This window comes from Lissotriton helveticus, chromosome 9 (assembly GCF_964261635.1).
Source record: "Lissotriton helveticus chromosome 9, aLisHel1.1, whole genome shotgun sequence".
Classification (NCBI taxonomy): Eukaryota; Metazoa; Chordata; class Amphibia; order Caudata; family Salamandridae; genus Lissotriton; species Lissotriton helveticus.
The window spans coordinates 611,736,234-611,755,863 of NC_136070.1; the positions used below are offsets into that span (position 1 = coordinate 611,736,234).

At 44.3% G+C, this 19,630-nt stretch overlaps 1 protein-coding gene across 1 annotated transcript in view; it reads left to right on the forward strand.

Annotated features, from left to right (window-relative positions):
* Positions 1-19,239: 19,239 nt before the first annotated feature.
* LOC144781675 (flavin reductase (NADPH)-like) overlaps positions 19,240-19,630 on the forward strand; it is a 99,865-nt gene continuing 99,474 nt past the window's right edge. Inside the window, exon 1 of the mRNA XM_078660649.1 lies at positions 19,240-19,467. Within this exon, the coding sequence (XP_078516775.1) occupies positions 19,383-19,467 (85 nt within the window). The 5' untranslated portion in view covers positions 19,240-19,382. The remainder of the gene's footprint in view (positions 19,468-19,630) is intronic.

Genomic DNA, 19,630 nt, shown 5'->3' on the forward strand with positions numbered 1-19,630 from the left:
TATTTAAATTTAAAATATATCTCGTCTCCAACTGTCTTAAGAGTTTTTCCCTGTCCCCACCTCTTTTGGGTACCGGTACTGCATCGATGACAAAATAGCTCAGGCAATTAATATTTTTTGCGTGTACTGCTTTAAAATGCCTTGCCACAGGGTAGGTGGGGTCACTGTTGATGATTGCACGTATATGCTGCAATATTCTCACATGCACTGGTTTAATGGTGCTGCCCACATATCTGAGCCCACACGTGCAGGTAAGTATATATACAGCAAATTCCGTACGACAATCATAATTGCCTTTGATCCTGTATTCTTTATCACAAAAGGGGGTGTTATACTTAGTAGTATTCTTACCGAAATTGCAGGCCCGACAAGTTGTGCATTTAAAGAATCCATGTTTAGGTGGCAACCACATAGATGCAGGAGCCCCTGCTATCTGAGGTTGCGACACATATGCGGCCATGTTTTTACATTTTCTAAAAGTAACCTGGACTTTTTCTGAAAGGTTTTCTTTTAAAATGCTGTCAGTTAAGACAATTGGCCAGTTCTTGTTTAAGATAGCTCTTATCTTGCGTTCTTGTCTACTAAATGTAGTGATTAACCTCGGTGCCTCTTTACTACTCATAGACTCAACTTCTTCCTCGATATCCGGGGGCAAAAGGTCCATTCGAGGTTTCGCATCAGCTTTACTCGAAGCTTTCTTGATGGTATATCCTCTGTATATCCCCTAGCTCGCAGTCTTTCTAAGCTTAAGGTTTTGCATTTTTCGTATTCCTCGGAAGTACTGCATATTCTTTTTAAACGCAATACTTCCCCATAGGGTATACTAGAGATTAGATGCCTTGGGTGTGCACTGGATGCGTGGAGGGTCGCATTCCCTGCAGTTGGTTTCCTGTATGCGGTAGTAGTTAGTGTGTTTTCAACTACCTGCACTTGAACATCCAAAAATTCAATCATGTTCTTACTGCAGTGTGACGTAAAGTACAAATTATAATCGTTTATATTCAATTTTTCAACAAATTCTTTAGCACTTTGACCATCGCCCCTCCACACAATAAAAACATCGTCTATGAAACGTATCCAAAGACAAACTCTTGTTTCCATTTCTAGTTGGTATTCTTGCCACAGGACCTGCTTTTCCCAGAACCCGACGTGCAAGCACGCGTAGCTCGGAGAAAAGCAGGCCCCCATTGCCACCCCTCGTTTCTGTCTGAATACATCCTTGCCAAAAGTGAAGAAGTTGTTATTTAGACACCAAGTAATTAGTGATATGAGCATCTTGTTGTGAAGCACATATTCTGCAGGTCGTGTATCTAAAAAGTATTTTACACCCATTAGACCTTGTTCATGATCAATGCTGGTATACAGCGATTCTATGTCTAATGTTAATAACATTAAATCGTCTCTCCATAGCATCTTGTCAATCCGTTTTAGGAACTCGCCAGTATCCTTTATGTACGACGGCAGACTTTTTACCAGTTCTTGTAGATAAAAGTCTATGTATTGTCCTATTTGTTCCGTCATACCGTTGATAGCCGAAATTATAGGGCGACCTGGTATGGGTGTTTGTCCTTTGTGCAACTTTGGCAGCAGGTATAAAAAGGGCATTGCTGGATGAGTGTTGTACATGAATTTGAATTCTTCAATGGTTATCAAACCCTCATTTTTCCATTTTTGCAATTCCTTTTTAATGCTGTCTTTTGCTTTATTGTACACTTTCATTGATGTTTTTTCATAGCAGTCTATGTTATTTAGCTGCCGCTTTGCCTCTGCCTCATAATCTGTTTTGCACCAAAGGACAATGTTGCCTCCTTTATCGGATTTTTTTACCACTACTTCTGGATTTTTATTTATTTTCTCCATTAATTTGGTGAATTCAATATTTTGCTGAGTAGGTCTACTTTTGTTGCGATTGACTTGGCAATTTAATTTCTTCATTTCATCTATAACACGGTCGTGGAATACATCGATTGCATCTTTTGGCATGAGCGGAATGAATGTCGATTTGGGCTTAAAGGGGCTTTCTCCTGCTCCTTTCTGAAGTAAATTCATTTCACGTAGTCTTGTTTGTGTAGACAATTGTGGATCACTTTCTTCTTCATTGTCTAGTTGCTGTAAAGTCCATAGTGTAGGTACTTCAGAGGCACGTAAGTTTGAACCTATAGTGTTTAGTGTTTCTGATTTTTTCTCATCCCAAACACTTCGCATTGCAAAGAATTTTCTCAATTTTAACTTTCTTATGAATTTAAAAATGTCAATCCGGGTAGTCGCATAGTTGAAATCAGTGTTAGGACAGTAATTAAGACCTAATGCTAACAGTTGTTCCTCCGCTTTCGTGAGGACCATTGTGGTCAGATTTATCACTGTGTGTGCGTCAACCCTCACTTCTTGCGCCAGAAGTTTTTCTTGTTTTTGGGTTTCCCGCTTGCGTTTCCTTCTGATTGTGCGTCTGATTGTGTTCCGCCTTTGCCGACCTGATTTTGCTTGTTTCGTGGCCTCAAGCTCCTCATCCTGGCAGACGCTAAAAAATCCACTTCTTCCTCCATACTTAGTGCCACAAACTCAGTGTTTCGGCTACTATTGCTGCCCACTCCATCACTTGAGCCACTTGTCAATGATTCCACATCAGAGTTTGTGTCATCTTCAGTTATATTGGAAGCGCCAGTTTGTAAAGTATTCGGTTTCATGGTCTGCTTCTCTTTCAATTTCCGGAGATTGTCATATTTTTTTGAGAAAGTATAAATTTGCCCTTTTTGGTAATCTTCCAAATCTCTAGCAAATTTATGGATTTTCCTTGCAATTATTTTATCCTCATATTTTTTCAAACGATCTTTAATTTCATTCCTTTTTAATGTAATCCAATCTTGTTTATCCGACTTGCCCAATTCATTTTCAATGCCCTCAATTTCAGTCACTATTACCAAGCGATCAATTTCAGCATATTCAATCAATATATGTATAAGATTCATGGATGCTTGTAAGTTACTTTCCCCCCACTTGCGGAGCATCGCTGGATTAGGTTTTTCAAAACTAGGAGCCAGTAATATACGTAGTCCACGCGGGACTCTTCCTGCATCTGCATACTTTGTGAGGGACTTATTATATATATATATTATATTATATTATATTATATATATATATATATATATATCAAACAACTAGGTGGAGCACACAAAAAAATCAACAAATGATTATATACAACGAGAGTACCTTCACTTGCACTCAATCTTTCCATATAATACAATGTACAACATATACATCACATATACATATTTACATACTAATTACACAACAATACAGTCCTACAAAAATAAAAACAAAAATTACACAAAAACACTTATATATCTATGTGTGCATTCCTGAATTTCAATGCTACACTCCCAGGTAGTCCTATAACAACGCCAGAGGAAACCAATTACCCCAAATTAATTATTTCAACCGGCGCTTATGCTACAATCTAGCACAAATTCACATTTGAAACGGACTCCTCCACAGAATGTCGATGCAGTCGCGGTCGCGTTTCAGCCACACGTATCTATGGGCTTCCTCAGGACAGAAGGGCCAAAGTACAGGGATCCACCGATTATATACGGACCCTGTGTACCGTGGCTGAAGAGTCCAAGGTGGGGTACTCCCAATGAGGGGTACCTCTGAGGGTTGGCGCCCACTTATAGTGCCCACTCGGTTGTAAACTTCACAGCACAGGCAAAGTTCAGTTCAAAAGGCCAAGAGGATCGAATACAATTCTTCTCTCTCTGGAGGCTCAAATCCACACGGCTAATTATTCTTCAAGACGCGTCGGGAACAAGGTTTACCGGCATGGTTCTGCATCACCCATCTATGATCTCATCCGTCGTCCCAGCTGTTACATGAGGTAGTGGTAGGCTGCCGGCATCCAAATGTTCGTTGTCCCCTTCCAGAGACGCCCTTCCGATTCCGTCTCTGCTGGAGACACCACCCCTTCCTCTCCCTAAATAGCCGTGACAGTCTGCAATGCATCCGCTCTCTCCTTCTCCGTCTGTGCTTCTGTGAGTTTCTGGTCCGCTAGTTGACGTCGCCGGTTACGCTGTAGTCTGCGCGGTCGAGGTCCCTCTGCTCCTGCAGTGACCCCACGCCCTGCTTCTCCAATACCCGATCTGTACATCTCCAGCCAGTCCCAGGCCTCCTCAGGGCTGTCGTGAAATGACGTATTATCATCCACAATTATCCTCAGACGCGCTGGAAACAGCAGAGAGTACTGAACACCCTCATACTGAAGTGGTCTCTTGACTGCCACAAACGATACCATGCAGCGCTGAACTTCCAGTGTATAATCCGGGAACATCGTCACCTTGCTGTTGTCTACCGTGTATGGGCCCGCCGTCCTAGCCTTATTCAACAGGAGATCTCTGTCTTTGTAATGGAGCAGTCTGGCCACCACCGGCCTCGGAGGCGAGCGCCAGCGGCCTGGCAGGCACCCTGGGGACTCTTTCTAGAGTAAAGAAGGACAAGAGACCCTCTGGCGCTATGGTTCCCTTTAGCCATTCCTCCAAATAGTCCACCATGCTGGGTCCTTCCACCCCTTCAGGGAGACCCACCACGCGGATGTTGTTTCTTCGGTTCCTCCCTTCAGCATCCTCCGTGCACCGCTCCAGGGTCTGCAGCCTGTTTTGAAAATCCGTCATCTGCGCTGCCATCGATTTCTGAGCCGGTTCCATGACTCCTATTGTTACAAAATATATATGAATATCCATATAAATTCATTTGCATGTACTTCCAAAGAGTTCATGATTATATAAGATCACATTAACATGAGGCCTGGAGCTCAAAATGGCTTCCTATCTGACCTTGACTGGACAAGCTTCAACAAGCTATTCTGTACACCCTTACAGGTCACCTTGCTTGTCTTGACTACATGATATGCAAATGTTACACAGTGCAGAGCCTGCCTTTCTGGTCTGCCCATATCTGGCTGTTTTGCATGGTGCAGACATTGCACATCCATGTCAGCCATATTTGGCTTGGTTCCGCTGACATGGCATTGAATACAGTATATAATACCTAGAAACCTGTCACTCTGGGAAGAAGTGGTCTGAGAGCCCCTAAGGTGGCAGATCTGACTTCTTCCTTGCTAATTAGCAAAGATGCATGCTTTTGGTACCATGTAATAAAGTTCACTTTGTTTCTGAGCAACCTGCTATGTCTGGTGAGTTTCATTCATGATATGCTCCTGGGAGGGTGCCAGTATTTCCCTATCAGAATGATGTCAGAAGTGGGACATATTGGAGGACTGTGATGTCACCAGTTGATAAGTGAGATGTAAGTTAAATAACTAACTTGCCTTGCTGCAAGTGACCTTTCAGTCTTTCAAATATGTATTTAACTCATAGTATTAATACAAAGGGACATTGACTGGCATTTAAAATAGACAGGGGACTGTAGAGAATGTTTTTAAAAATATTCTCTGTATCAATAAACTAATTGGTATGTGGATACACTGCAGGAGAGCCTGGGTTAGAGAATAATGTATGTGCAACTACACATATAAGAAGTAGTGAAGCAGGTGACTGATAAGTAACTAAGTTACTTTATGTCAATAAATATTGACAAATGGCTAGACTCTTTGGGAGTTTTATAAAATCCATTTCAGGAGAGCTCTGCTAGGAGGGGGTATTAATTTTACCCACAAAAAGAAACACTCCCAGAATATAGTGAGTGGAGCTTCTGATTGCTGGTTGCACCGGAACACAGTGAATAATTTTGAAATATGCATAGTTATGTCATGGATAAATGACAGCATTTGAATAGGGTATTGATCTTCAGTACTGAATATCTATGTTTCATGATTTATATAAACAAAATAGGCGCATTAGTGCATGAGAGAGGGAAATTGCCCTAACACTTTTCCTTTGCAGGAGATATTTTGAATTTATTTTTCAGGGTAAGCGCACATTGTAAGTACAAAGTAGTACAGCAGACATCACAAGACAGGATCTCAGATGAAAATAATGGTAAGCGCACTAGAAAGCTGTTTAAAAAACTGTCAGGAGAGAAAACTTCAAATGAAGGTAAGAATATGAAGTAAAGTAATATGGACAAACATTTTCTAGGAGTACTATTTCTTGACCTATATATGCAAGGATATATACCATGCATGCACTTTGAGACTTTGTTTAATAAGTGGGCTTCCTATTAGACCTGACTTTTGTGTATATTAAAAGTATGCCTGTCACTCTCTCTCTCTCAGCTGGCATCACTGTGAGTGACTGTATTCTGCTCTTGCACAAGGAGCATATTGACCCACAAAGTAGTTTTGTACAGTGCACAGAATTCCTGTTGCAATGAGTATTTTTTGAGCCCAAAAACGATTTTTGCTTTTGCCAATGCTTGTTAGAATGGTAAGATGCCAGTAGCCCCAACACTGATATGGGTTTAGAAAAACAATGCTTAGAAAAAGTCATGCATTGAAAATAAATAAATAAATAAAAAGGCCTCCAATTTCAGACCTACTGGCTTTGGCAATGCTTATTAATATTGTTTTTTTATAAATGTATTTAGACTAGTTAAACTGATTTTCCAATATAAGTATTTTGGGAAATACTAGCATACATCCTCATGTTACTAGGAGCATTATACATAGCCTCACTGGAATAACCTTCTGTAGAATAAGAAGATTTTGGCAGCAGCTGTTGGCCCAGGACGTGACAGAAAGGGCAGTGGAGGGCCTGGGGTCAAGCTTTAATAGATTTGTGAAGGGAGGGGTGTTTAGGAGCACGGAGCAAGATAGTGCAGAGGAGAATATGGGATTGATTCACTTATTTGGCTGATGCAAACATATAGATATATTTTTCCCCACAATATCCCTCCTTTTTGATAGCAATATCAATACCATTGTTGTATTGTAAATCTATGGCAGTTAATTGAAATGTTTCTTTGTGTGCTTTCTCTACATCCTGTTGTATTTGGAGATATTTGTAGGCTAGCTCCTGCTCTGTAGGAGGTAGAATTATAACTATGGAGATTGAGTGGGTGCTTTTGCTGCACCACTGCTGTGCCATGGAAAAAGGCAATAAATAGGAAAAAATAGGCCTCATGGAGAAAAACGAATTTGTGTGTTTCTACAAAATTAGGACATAACAAATATTAAAAAAGACATTGATGTGGCCTTAGATACATGATATTAAATATTAAAAGGCATTCACATTAATTGGTGGCTGCTCAGGGTGGCTGCTCAGAGGATGTGCTGCTGTAAAATTAAAAATGCTAATAGATTTAGACTGGTTTGGAATATTTAGCACTGTTGAAAAATATTCTGTGCAAAGTATATAAAAATATATATTCAGATTTTGAATGTGCACATTAAAATGTATCTCCAACTGGTTAAACTATGTTGTTGCACCAGTGTGGATATTGATTTATCTAACAACCAAAATATATATAAATAGATGCAAAATGTTGCAGCACTCTTCAAAAGTTTTAAAATAGAAATTGATTATTGTGGATAAAAGAGAAAGAATACAAGTCAGGACTTCCTATCCTGCTTTTCCATATTTGTGGATCTCATAGTAAATAATTGCTTATTTCTAAAGGGTGAACGAAAGTTTCTATGTTTCAGTGAAAGCTTTTGTGCTTACACCAAATTAAAAGGGTGAATATTAAGTTTCTCTAGTAATGACAGTATTACTGAATATTAGGGCACTTACAAAGTAAAGCAATGGGTAGCCGTACACACATGAGAACTACAATACTTTTATGCACAAGGATTCTGGGCGCACTATGGCATTCAGAAGGCTGAGTCTTTGAGCCAATTTAAGAAAATGAATAAATGATAAGGAATAAAACTGTACCCTACCTTTCATTTGTCAGCATACAGGATTTTCAGTCATGCTTCTAGAGAGTTACTTTCAAATGTGATCGTACCTTTTAAAATATCACCACGGAGGCACGGACCCTCAGTCTTGCTTCTGGAGAAGTTCTTTAAAGAAATGACACACATTGGGAAAGCCTTGGGACAGACAGCTGCTATGGGTTAAAAGGTTGAGGTCCACATTTAGAAGCCTAAAAGGGCTCAAGAGCAAGGGGTGACTTTGACATTTTAACCTCTTAAAAAGTTTGAAAGAGGAGATGGCAGTGCAGGGAGAGACTGAGAAGTTTGCGTACTTTATTTTTGTTAAAAGCAAGAACTATATGCACTCATGCTAAGGAACAATGCTGTTTAAATATGCTATTTACTTCCTCAGAGTTTGTTAATGCCCAGTTTCTACATATAGGGGTGATAGTGTTGACACAAGTGAAAACTGTTTCAGGTTTTCTACTTTCAAAATGGAGCAAGGTGGTTAGCTCCTGTCAAAGTTAAGGGTCAGAAAAAATGTGGTTGCTCTCTCCTTTCCTCAATCTCTTTTGAGCCTGTCTAAATTGTCTATGAAATAGCCATGAGACATTTAATAGGCTATTCAGTAATACTGTTTTAAGAAGTATTAGCATTAATAAAATGAATATATATGTATATGCTATGGTACTGCCCATCCTGTCTGATGTTTTATTGAGAGGATAGGTAGTTTACATTGCTTTATTAGCTAGTCTGTGTAAATAAGCTGACCATGCTTATTAGAGCTGATGTTGCATAGTTTGGATTTTGAAGAAAATGTACCCACTAGAATGCCTGTAAAATTAGCAGTTTGGGATTTTCCTGCTGTAGGTGCTTTTATTAAAAGAAATAATTTTCAGAAGTGTCTGCAGTCCTGTACAAGTAATGTGAAGTCTGTCCACGCAGGGAGTTTTGAGCATTTTTTGCTGAGGTTAGCCACTGTGTGTGTGTGCACAGGGCTGTGTTTGATTGAAGGGGGAACATATACATTTTCAGTAGATTTGTTTCTATTTTGGCCTACAGCAAATAAGTGTTAAGCAAAAAATGCACTGCTTGTAATGTTGAAGAGTAGTTTAAACAACTTAAAATTCCTTTATATTAATTAAAAATACTGATTCTACCATTGTAGGGTACAACACTACAGGTAAATGTACATTTTGTTCTAATGATGTCTAAATATATAATGTGCCTATGGAAATTAGGGTCCAAATTAATTCTCAATGCATAGTAATAATATTAGGGATATCACATTAGCCTTCCTGGAAGAGGCTGGTGAAAAAAAATGCAGTCCCCATAAATTGATTACCTTTTGAGCTTGTGGGTCCCTTAGAGCCTGTTGTGCTTATTATTTATACCTGTAGAGGCAAAGTATTTTTCTCTCCTCAGTGGGTTTTAGCATTAAAGTCCATCCACTGGGTGTGAACCTCTTTGCCATCATACTGAGATACCAAATCCACTATGTTCACTGTGAGTCCCAATGTCAAGCCGCACGCAGTAAAGAGAGACTTGGGCCACCGATGAATGGAAGGTGGTACATTGTCTTGCAGTATGCTGATAACCTCCGTGTGACCTCTCCGTCACTTGAGGCCTGTGAAAGCCTGTGACAAGAGACACTGTAGCTCTGCTGAACTACCTCCAGGAGAGAAGAGAAGCCTCATTGTCAAAATGCCAGTGCTGCCAAAAAGAGATGACTTACCTGGGTTTTGTGATATTCCAAGGTACCCACAGCATATCACCTGACAGAATTACATTGTTTCTGGGCATTCAGCTCCTGCCCACCAAGAAAGGAATGGTGTCCTTCCTGGGGATAATGAACTGCTGCCATCAATGGATAATGAATGCAGATGCTATGACTAATGAACTTGCAAACTGTTTCAAGAAATTGAAAGAGACATTGTGTACTGCGCCATCATGGGACTGCCTGACAACAAACTGCCTTTCCATCTCTGTTTCAGAGCAAAATAACATTGCAAATGAAGTGATGCTGCCAATGATGTGCTGACACAGCTGGAAAAGAAAGGCCTGTGGGACACAACTATGTGACTTTGCTATCTGCAGTGATTGGGGGTCAGCAGCTGTGATGGTGGAGAGGACGGCTCTCATTGTGTTGGACTATACCTGTATTGTCTAGGTGCCATATTGGGTGCAGTTGTTGCTGTCTGGATCGACACAACATTTTTCTGCTAGCAGGCACACAGGTTATAATGGCACCATGTAAAATGCCCACCTGTTAATTTGTCAAAAGTATTACCTGTAATAAGTTATTCTGATTAGATCCATTCTCTTAGAAACAGATAAGACCCCCAAGTAAGTCGGTGTTGAGATTGTAGAAAAGGGCACCACGCCAAGATTAGACACCATTAAAAAAGGTAGACTATAGGAGCGGTACACTGATGGTTCCTCCAGCAGACTGATAGACACTGATTTCCTGATATACACTGATTTCAGAGCAGGATATGCCATAGCAATAGCTGAGGTGCAGCTCTGCCACGTGGAACATCTACCCAATAAGATGAGCTGTTTGCTGTGACAAAAGCATGAATACTAGTCAAGGGTAAAACTGTTAACATTTAAACTGGTTCACATTATGCTTTGCAGTTCTTATTTGTGACCAGCTGTAGAAGTATCACAGATTCATAACAGAAACAGGGCGCCTTATTAAAAATGGTCCTTTATTAAGGATCTTGTTAAAGGAAATACTATTGTACACTAGGATAGCGGTAATAAAATGTGAAGCATACACAGGAGCTAATACTAAGTTAGCCAAAGATGATGCCATTGCTGAAACAGCATTAAACGAAAGCATGTTACAGCCAGTGCAGATGGGACTAATGAACAAACATTCCAAAAATACAGTTCATTCAGAGACAATTGTTGTAAGCTAATGTAAAGGAAGCACAATGGTCTGCAACAACAGATGAACATAGAGGGAGGAGTGATGATGGATGTGAGCCGGATAATGAAGAGAGTATGGGCCAACCAGGATGAGATAGAGGCCTGTGTCCCCACGCAGTATGTAACTTTCCCTTACAAGACTGGGGCAGGGACCCTCTGATATTGCACAAGGGAGGATGAATGCGCAGATGCAAGTTGCTTCCCAGTAAAAGGGAACCTCTGATATTGCACAAGGGAGGATGAATGCGCAGATGCATGTTGCTTCCCAGTGAAGGGATTTAAATATTTGCTGGTGTGGGTGGATATGTTTTCAAAATGAATGGAGGTGTATCCAACAGGGAAGAATAATGCAGCAACTGGGGTGCAGTACTTCAGTAAAGCCATCTCTCCAAGGTTAGGACCCAATAGGGCTTAAATAGCGATAAAAGGGGATCACTTAGTGACTACATTTATGCTGAAGAGGTTATATCTGGGAATAAAGTATAACATGCATACCCCATACCACCCTCCAACTTGAGGCCAGGAGGAGTAAATTAACTCCAAAATAAAAATAAAAATAAAGAAATAAATTATTAGTACAATCACCTGATGGAACATTCCTGAAAGGGCCTGGTGCTCTGAATCTAGGACTGCCTGCAATGTGGCAAAGACTTCTAAAGTGATTATGGATACATGGTCATTACGAGAAAAATAAAAGCTGTTTCTTTTAGTTCTAGGTGGACTGGACCACAGACGGTGAACAAACGCCATGAAGGGATTGAGGGGAGAAGATGCACGGCAGCGCCCCAACGCCTGAGAGGACGGTAACAGAAAGAGATGACCATCTGTCACCAGAGGACCTGAGCAACACAGCAGTCAAGAAGAGGACAGACCAGACCATTTCCACGATCCATGAGGGCCCATCATAAAGTGTCAGAGGGACACAACATCGACATCTACTGATGCTGTTGAGTGAAGTACACATGATGGTCTGCACCTGCAGAAATATAGACTGAAGAGGACAACGCAGGGCAGGTCTGTGACACTGCCCCTGAACAAGACGACTGCGGACCAGGAGGAGAAGCAGATGACCGCTTACTGCGTGCCTTTAAACTACTGACACTTGCAAAAGGTGCCCAGGAACTGAGTTAGAAGTGTCACTGTAGCACTATGCATTGCACAGAGACAATATTTGTAGGACACTTGCTGCTCGTATCACAACAGCCTGCTGATATAATACCGATATCATCAAGATGTATCAATGTGACAATATATGCATTTTATGCAAAGACTGTAATGCCATCCAAAGATATGTAACTAATGACATATATATATATATTTTGGTTTTACACTAATGTTGGATAGGTATATCCAAAAGGGGGGATTGTTACAAAATATATATGAATATCCATATAAATTCATTTGCATGTACTTCCAAAGAGTTCATGATTATATAAGATCACATTAACATGAGGCCTGGAGCTCAAAATGGCTTCCTATCTGACCTTGACTGGACAAGCTTCAACAAGCTATTCTGTACACCCTTACAGGTCACCTTGCTTGTCTTGACTACATGATATGCAAATGTTACACAGTGCAGAGCCTGCCTTTCTGGTCTGCCCATATCTGGCTGTTTTGCATGGTGCAGACATTGCACATCCATGTCAGCCATATTTGGCTTGGTGCCTTATCCTACGTTCCGCTGACATGGCATTGAATACAGTATATAATACCTAGAAACCTGTCACTCTGGGAAGAAGTGGTCTGAGAGCCCCTAAGGTGGCAGATCTGACTTCTTCCTTGCTAATTAGCAAAGATGCATGCTTTTGGTACCATGTAATAAAGTTCACTTTGTTTCTGAGCAACCTGCTATGTCTGGTGAGTTTCATTCATGATATGCTCCTGGGAGGGTGCCAGTATTTCCCTATCACCTATGACTGTCTCCGTTTGCTTCACTCTATCAGCCAGTTTGGCGTGGTCTGCTCTGAGCAGTCCTAGGCCCTGCGTCAGATGTGCAATGTCCAGTTACAGTGCCTCCCTTGTGTCTGTTATGGCTTTCAGTATTTGATCGACCTGCTGGTGGAGCATCCCTTCCGGATGTTGCTGCGACCCCTCTCGCGCCTCCATGACCGATGTATCTTCTTCCTGCTCCACTAGTGCTCCCGCTTGCTTTCCTCTCGGTTTCCCCATGTTTCCTCCGTCCTCAAGATCTAGTAGATCGCCCAGTTATCCTTCACGGATCACCTCCTCTCTGCAGATCCGCACTGCTCCTCCTCGCCTCCGGCAGCCCAGCTATGTCCACTGCGTCGCACCACACTCTCCTTCAAAAGCACCCTCCTCTATAGGGCCGTCCTCAGAGCCCGGTCAGATCCAGCCACTACACAGTCTCAGCTCACCTGACAGTTCTCTTTCCAGTAGGGCATCGAGGCTCTATTCCGTTTACAGTGTCCACTCCCGACCAGCGGGGCCAGCTGTGGCACCTCATCTACTGTTTTCTTCCACAGTCCTCCCTCTTCAGAGGTCAGCGAAACCCAGACACAACGGCACCCCCACATCTTACTCCTGCCAAGTTCCCAACGCATCCACTTATCTACGGCCCCTGTGCGAATGTTCCATGTGCCACTTCCTTCAGCCCCGTCTGAGGTGCAATGGTGCTACCCTGGTCACCTCTTGCTGTGTCCACACATCAGAGGTTCCTTACGCCTGTGCTCTTGCCCACTCGTATCCCCATCGCCCTGCCGAGCCTTGCCAGCTGGTCAGATATCCTCGATTCCTCAGTTCTTCCAGCGCATCCCCATTGATTGTTGACCCTTCGAGAGGGGGGTGACCAACACGTACCACCACTACCTCTCAATGGCCAGTCTCATCCAGCTGCACATGCGTCCCCTACTGCGCCCTCACCCTCGTCGGGGAATCTACCACTCTGTAATCAGACTGCCAAGGCAGGCAACTCGCCTATCTCAGCACCTTCTTTGTGAGGACGTCGCCCCGCCTCAGTCCTCCACAGTGTCTCTTATCCCCTGCCTCTGTTTGCCCGTGTGGCCCCAAGGTTCCACTTCTCCTCTGGCCCTGCCAATTATCAACCCCAAGTCAGCCACGGCGCCCAGCCTCAGTCTCACCATTGGAATTGGAATTGGAAGGTTCTTATATAGCGCATGGCTACTCGGGAGCATCCCAGCGCTTAAAAAAGATGGAAGTTGATGCAGAGACTAGGAAAAAGAGAAGGATGGTTTATGGCCTGGGAAACAATGAAGTTTTTAGTTGTTTTCGGAACATCAGAAGGCTGGGTTCTAGACGGAGTGATAATGGTAGGGCGTTCCATAGTTTTGCTGCATTTCGGGAGAAAAGGCGGTCCCCAGACCGGGCTTTATTGGTCCTGGGCGTTATGAGGAGGTTTTGATGGTTGGACCGAAGGTGCCTGGTTGGAATGTATGGTTTGATCATATCCTTCAAAATGGGGGGGCCGTTCCCCTGAAGTGTTTTGTGGACCAGACAGAGGGTCTTGAAATGGATTCGCTCCTTTATGGGGAGCCAATGTAAGGCCCTTAATGCAGGGGCTGCGGTGATACGACGGCTGGTTCCGGTGAGTAGCCTTGCTGCAGAGTTTTGAGCTATCTGCAGTTGGCGGATCACTGAGGCGGGGGCTCCTAGGTAGAGAGCATTCCCATAGTCCAGCCTAGAAAGAATGAGGGACTGGACTATGGTTTTCTTCGCAGTTTCCGGCAACTGGGGGAGAATTTTCCGGATTGTTTTTATTAGACCGAAGCACGTAGCCACTGTCTTTTTCGCCTGAGTTTTAAAGGAGAGCTCTGTGTCAAGCCAGATCCCTAGGCTTTTTATCTCCGCTTTGGGGGTGGGTCCGGGTCCCATACAGGGAGGCCACATGGAGGGGGTGTCAAAGGAGGCCTTTCTTCCGAGCAACATCAGCTCGGTCTTTCCTCCATTCAGTTTTAATTGGGAGGCATCCATCCATCCTGCGACTTCAACCAGGCAGCTACAGAGATTGTTTTGAGGGGGGTCTGCCTGGGTGAGTGAGACTACCAGCTGGGTATCGTCAGCGTAGCTCACCAATTGGATTCCGAAAGGGGCTACTACCTCTGCCAAGGGTGCCATGTACACATTAAACAGTGTGGGGCTGAGGGAAGAACCCTGTGGCACCCCACACTGCAATGGTATTGGGAGGGAGCAGTTGGTGTCTGAGAAGACTTTAAAGAATCTGTTACTGAGAAAAGATTCAAGCCATACGAGAGCTTTGCCTGTAACTCCAATTCTCTCTAGGCGGGCGAGTAGGACACGGTGATTAACCGTGTCGAAGGCGGCGCTGAGGTCCAGGAGGATAATGGCCGCACTGCCACCTGCGTCCAGAATCCTCCTGGATACCTCAACCACCCTCAGCAAGGCTGTCTCCGTTCCCTGTCCCTTTCGGAAGCCTGTTTGTGTAGGATGGAGCAGGTTTTGAGACTCCAAGTATGATGCCAGTTGTTTGTTGACCCACTTTTCGGCCAGCTTGCTAATGCCGGGGAGAAGGGAAATGGGGCGGTAATTAGAGAAATCTTCAGGGTTGAGGTTTGGTTTTTTTAACAAGGCCTTTACCATGGCTAGTTTCCAATCTTGAGGGACTATCCCAGAGTCCAAGGAGCTGTTAACAAGATCAATGATATTTCTACTGACATGGGGAAGGACCAGTTTCAAAATGGACATAGGAGCGGGATCAAGAGGGGAGCCACTCTTTATGGAGTTGAAAAGGGAGGGGAAAAGTTCATCACTGAGGGGGTGAAAAAATGCTAAACGGGGTGAGGTGGGATTAGTATCGTCCCTCGATGGAGGGTTGGGCGCTACTTCTGAGGGTGGGGGGAGGGAAAGTAGAATTGTTTCAATTTTCGTGGCAAAGAAATTTGCTAAATCATTACAACGAGCACCGGATTCTTCCGGGGAGAAGTCGGATGTAGGGGGGTCAGGGGCCTTGATCAATGTTTTTACAATTTGAAACATTTCTCTCGGAGCATTGGCAGATTTCTCAACTTTTTCGGCGTAAAAGGTGGATTTGGCTTCATTGAGTGCCCTCTTGTATTTCTCCATCCAGGTGCCCAACAATATCCAGGCTACTCTCCTTTACAGCCAGCAGGCCACCGTTGCCAGCAGCTCCGGTTTCCTGCCCTGTTGCCGACACAGATTCCCGCCTCCTAGCGGCCGCACCCATGCCTGCCCCCACTGCAGTTGTCCCCGCAGTACATCCCGGCAACTGGTGCGACCTCTGCAGCCCCCGCGCTACATTCCAGTCACCTGCGGGGACGATCCGCTCCTAGCAGTGCTGTGGTGTATCTCGGGATCTTCAAGGCGGCTGTTGATACTGCCCCCGAAGGGGGGGTAGGGAGACCGCCCGCAACCCTGCACCTCGTTGGGCCACAGTCCAATCATCCTCCATAGGTCCCAGCAGGAGCTCCGAGTCTCTCTGCTGCTATTGCGACACCTAGACCCGCTCGCGGCTGCCGCTCTCCGCCGCTCTGGGTTCTGTCGGGTCCCTCACACCGCCATTTCAGCTCGTCACCTCTGCCGGAGCCTTTAATGCATCTGGTATTAAAGGGGCTTTCAAACACTCCTTTCCTCCCGCAATGAGCGCCCCCGGGGCTCGCAGGCGGTGTCCTCTCCGCTGGCGGCCCTCACCAACCCCTGCTGCTCCAGCTGTCCTCGCTGTCCTCAGGGTCTCGGAGCTCGGTCATCACCATCTTGGGTCCATGGCTCGGCACTCCCTGCCATCAGCGATTCACCTGGTCAAGTTGCTCCGATCTTCACTCCCTTGGCAACTGGTGGCTCTAGGTTCCCCTTTCCTTCGCCCCATTTTCGGGGGCTTTTTACTGCGACTCTGTGCAGGATAAAGGACGGGGGTCAGCACGGAGCTCTATGCTCACGCTTCCGATCCCATCCGCTTTGTGGCCACGGCCCCCCCTTAATGTAACTGTTGTTGCTACCTTTTGACAAAATCAATGAAAAAAATCTATTTTAAAAAAAATTTAAAAAACCTTGAATAATCTCGCCAAATAACACTAATATTTCTGGCAAATGGTAAGCCTCTGCCGAGTGGCTTGATGGCAGTCATTAAGATGGTGTAATCCTTATTTCACATGGAACCATGAAATATTTCTCATATTTCACGGTGCCTTGTGAAATATCGGTTTTTATACTATTCCATTTGTGCACTAAAAGCACTCAAACCGGTAAAATATCTATAGGGTCAGTCTGCTCTCTAGCACTGTGAAATAACAGCATTTTGCCGAAGCTGATGGTCCAATACTTTACATTGCCGATGCTTTTTTCTTTCAATGTTTTGCCCTTAGTTTACTTTTTTGGTCATCCTTGTGTTTTTAGACGTCTTAAGGTTGCATTCATTCACAGCCAATAGTATTTTTGTTTGCACTAATAAAAATTCTATTTTACTGTGATGTGCTTAAAAACAAAATTTCTGCACCTATTCTGAGTGTATCTGCCTTAGGAAACACCTGTTATAAGATTAGATGTGGTCTTTTATTTAAATGTGTTTATTGGAAGAATGTCACTTAAACTTTTAAACAGCGACATATTTTCATCTTTTTCTTGTGAATATGCTTGTAATAAAGGAAACAAGCATTGGCATAGCCAATAGGTCTCGCCTTTGGGACCTTATAAGTGTTTAGCCATGCAACGGTTGGTGTTGTTGTACCAAGGATATTGTGCTACATAACTAAATACTTAAAAGGTCCCAAAAGCGAGACCTATTGGCTATGCCAATGCTTGTTTTATGCAGGCATCTGACAAATTTGAACTTTGTGAAACAAAAGAAATTATGGCTTGCTTTATTGGGTTGTTCTGGATAGGTAGCTGCAGCTTAGTTGTCGCTTAGGACAGGTGGCAGGGGAGCATTCACTCTTACCAACAATTATGCACGCCTATGACTCGGTAGGTGCATTCACAAGCGCACTCAGGGGCTTATTTACAAGCCCTTTGTGACACAGGTACATTTTCCCATTTTAAAAGTGACTCAGCTGCGGCGCAAAGAACTTGTAAATAAGCCCCTCAGTTTATAGTGACACCGTACCAGTTGCCAAGTTCATGCGTCCTGGCTCATTAGCCAAAAACATTTTGCATTTTGCCATCTGTATCGGATCAAAAATATTAGTATTCCTCTCTCATCTAAAATCCATCGTATGACTCATGTTCCTAAACACCAGGGCTCGAGTCGGGGTACCACGCGGGTGGACGGCGTCCCCCCACTTATTTTACCGGGCTTTTACCGGGTGGACGCCGTCCCCCCTGCCCAAATGATGGAGCCGGTACCGAGACTGCACTTGCGCGTGAATTATAGCCTTTCAAATGCACCCGAGCCTCAGACTAATCTCCCCTTCCACCTCGCGCCCTCCCTTTGCCAGCCTTTCTCAGAGCACAGCCGAGGCGCAGAGGCGCCAAGGCTTCAAGAGCTGCACTGTCAACACGCCGAGCATGTCACTTTCAGGCAGGGCACAAGTCCTAAAAAAATAAGTGGGGGGACGCTTCAAGTTAGGTGACGTCACAACAGGAAGTGACGTCACGAAATTTGCCGGTCTCCGTCTGAAATGCGTGAATACATACAATAAACAAGTAGAGGTATAATACTGCAATAAGTGGCAGTCACTCAAAACACAAGAACACACTATACACAGGACACATTCTTCGGATTACAGGGTTATTACAGACTCGGGCGTAGGCACTACGGTCATATGTCGGTGTCCCTGAAAGTGACATGCTCGGCGTGTTGACAGCGCAGCTCTTGAAGCCTTGGCGCCTCTGCTGTGCTCTGAGAAAGGCTGGCAAGGGGAGGGCGCGAGGTGGAAGGGGAGATTAGTCTGAGGCTCGGGTGCATTTGAAAGGCTATAATTCACGCGCAAGTGCAGTCTCGGTACCGGCTCCATCATTTGGGCAGGGGGGACGGCGTCCACCCGGTAAAAGCCCGGTAAAATAAGTGGGGGGACGCCGTCCACCCGCGTGGTACCCCGACTCGAGCCCTGCTTTCAGGGACACCGACATATGACCGTAGTGCCTACGCCCGAGTCTGTAACCCTGTAATCCGAAGAATGTGTCCTGTGTATAGTGTGTTCTTGTGTTTTGAGTGACTGCCACTTATTGCAGTATTATACCTCTACTTGTTTATTGTATGTATTCACGCATTTCAGACGGAGACCGGCAAATTTCGTGACGTCACTTCCTGTTGTGACGTCACCTAATTTGAAGCGTCCCCCCCACTTATTTTTTTAGGACTTGTGCCCTGCTAAACACTCTTATTTCAAACATCCCAAATACGCCGCCACAAACTTCTGTCGATTGCATTGTGTTTACATTATCGCTTAAACGCTTGGAACTTCGGAAGCAGGTTTTGCAACTCTCCCTAGCCTCAGAACTGTAAATATATTGTACCTTTAAGACCGCGGGTTATGATGAAAATGCACCCCACTGAATCTAACTCCCACCCCTAAACACGGCTCTCCCCCTTTGAGGCAGGTCCCTGACTGCACAGGAAGTAAACCTCACTCCACGCGCCTGCCACACTGACGAGGGTGTGTCTGTTTTTGCAGTGCTATACATCTGACAAGTCACGGTGCCACCCGGCTGCTCTCGCAGTCCTTCCCCGAGCCCTGTCACCTCGAGACCCCTCAACATGGCAACACGGCCTAAAAACATCGTCATCTTCGGATCCACGGGGCTGACGGGGAAGACGGTATTGGAGCAAGCCGTCCAAGCAGGTGAGGAGGCGCATGAACTTTACGTAACACACGCAGACAGCGTCATGGTGGGGGCTGCGGATGCACGTGCTCACGAAAACAAAGCGTGACTGCGGATGCACGTGCTCACGAAAACAAAGCTTGACGTCACTGCACCTCAACTATGGCACAAGGTCTTAAATAG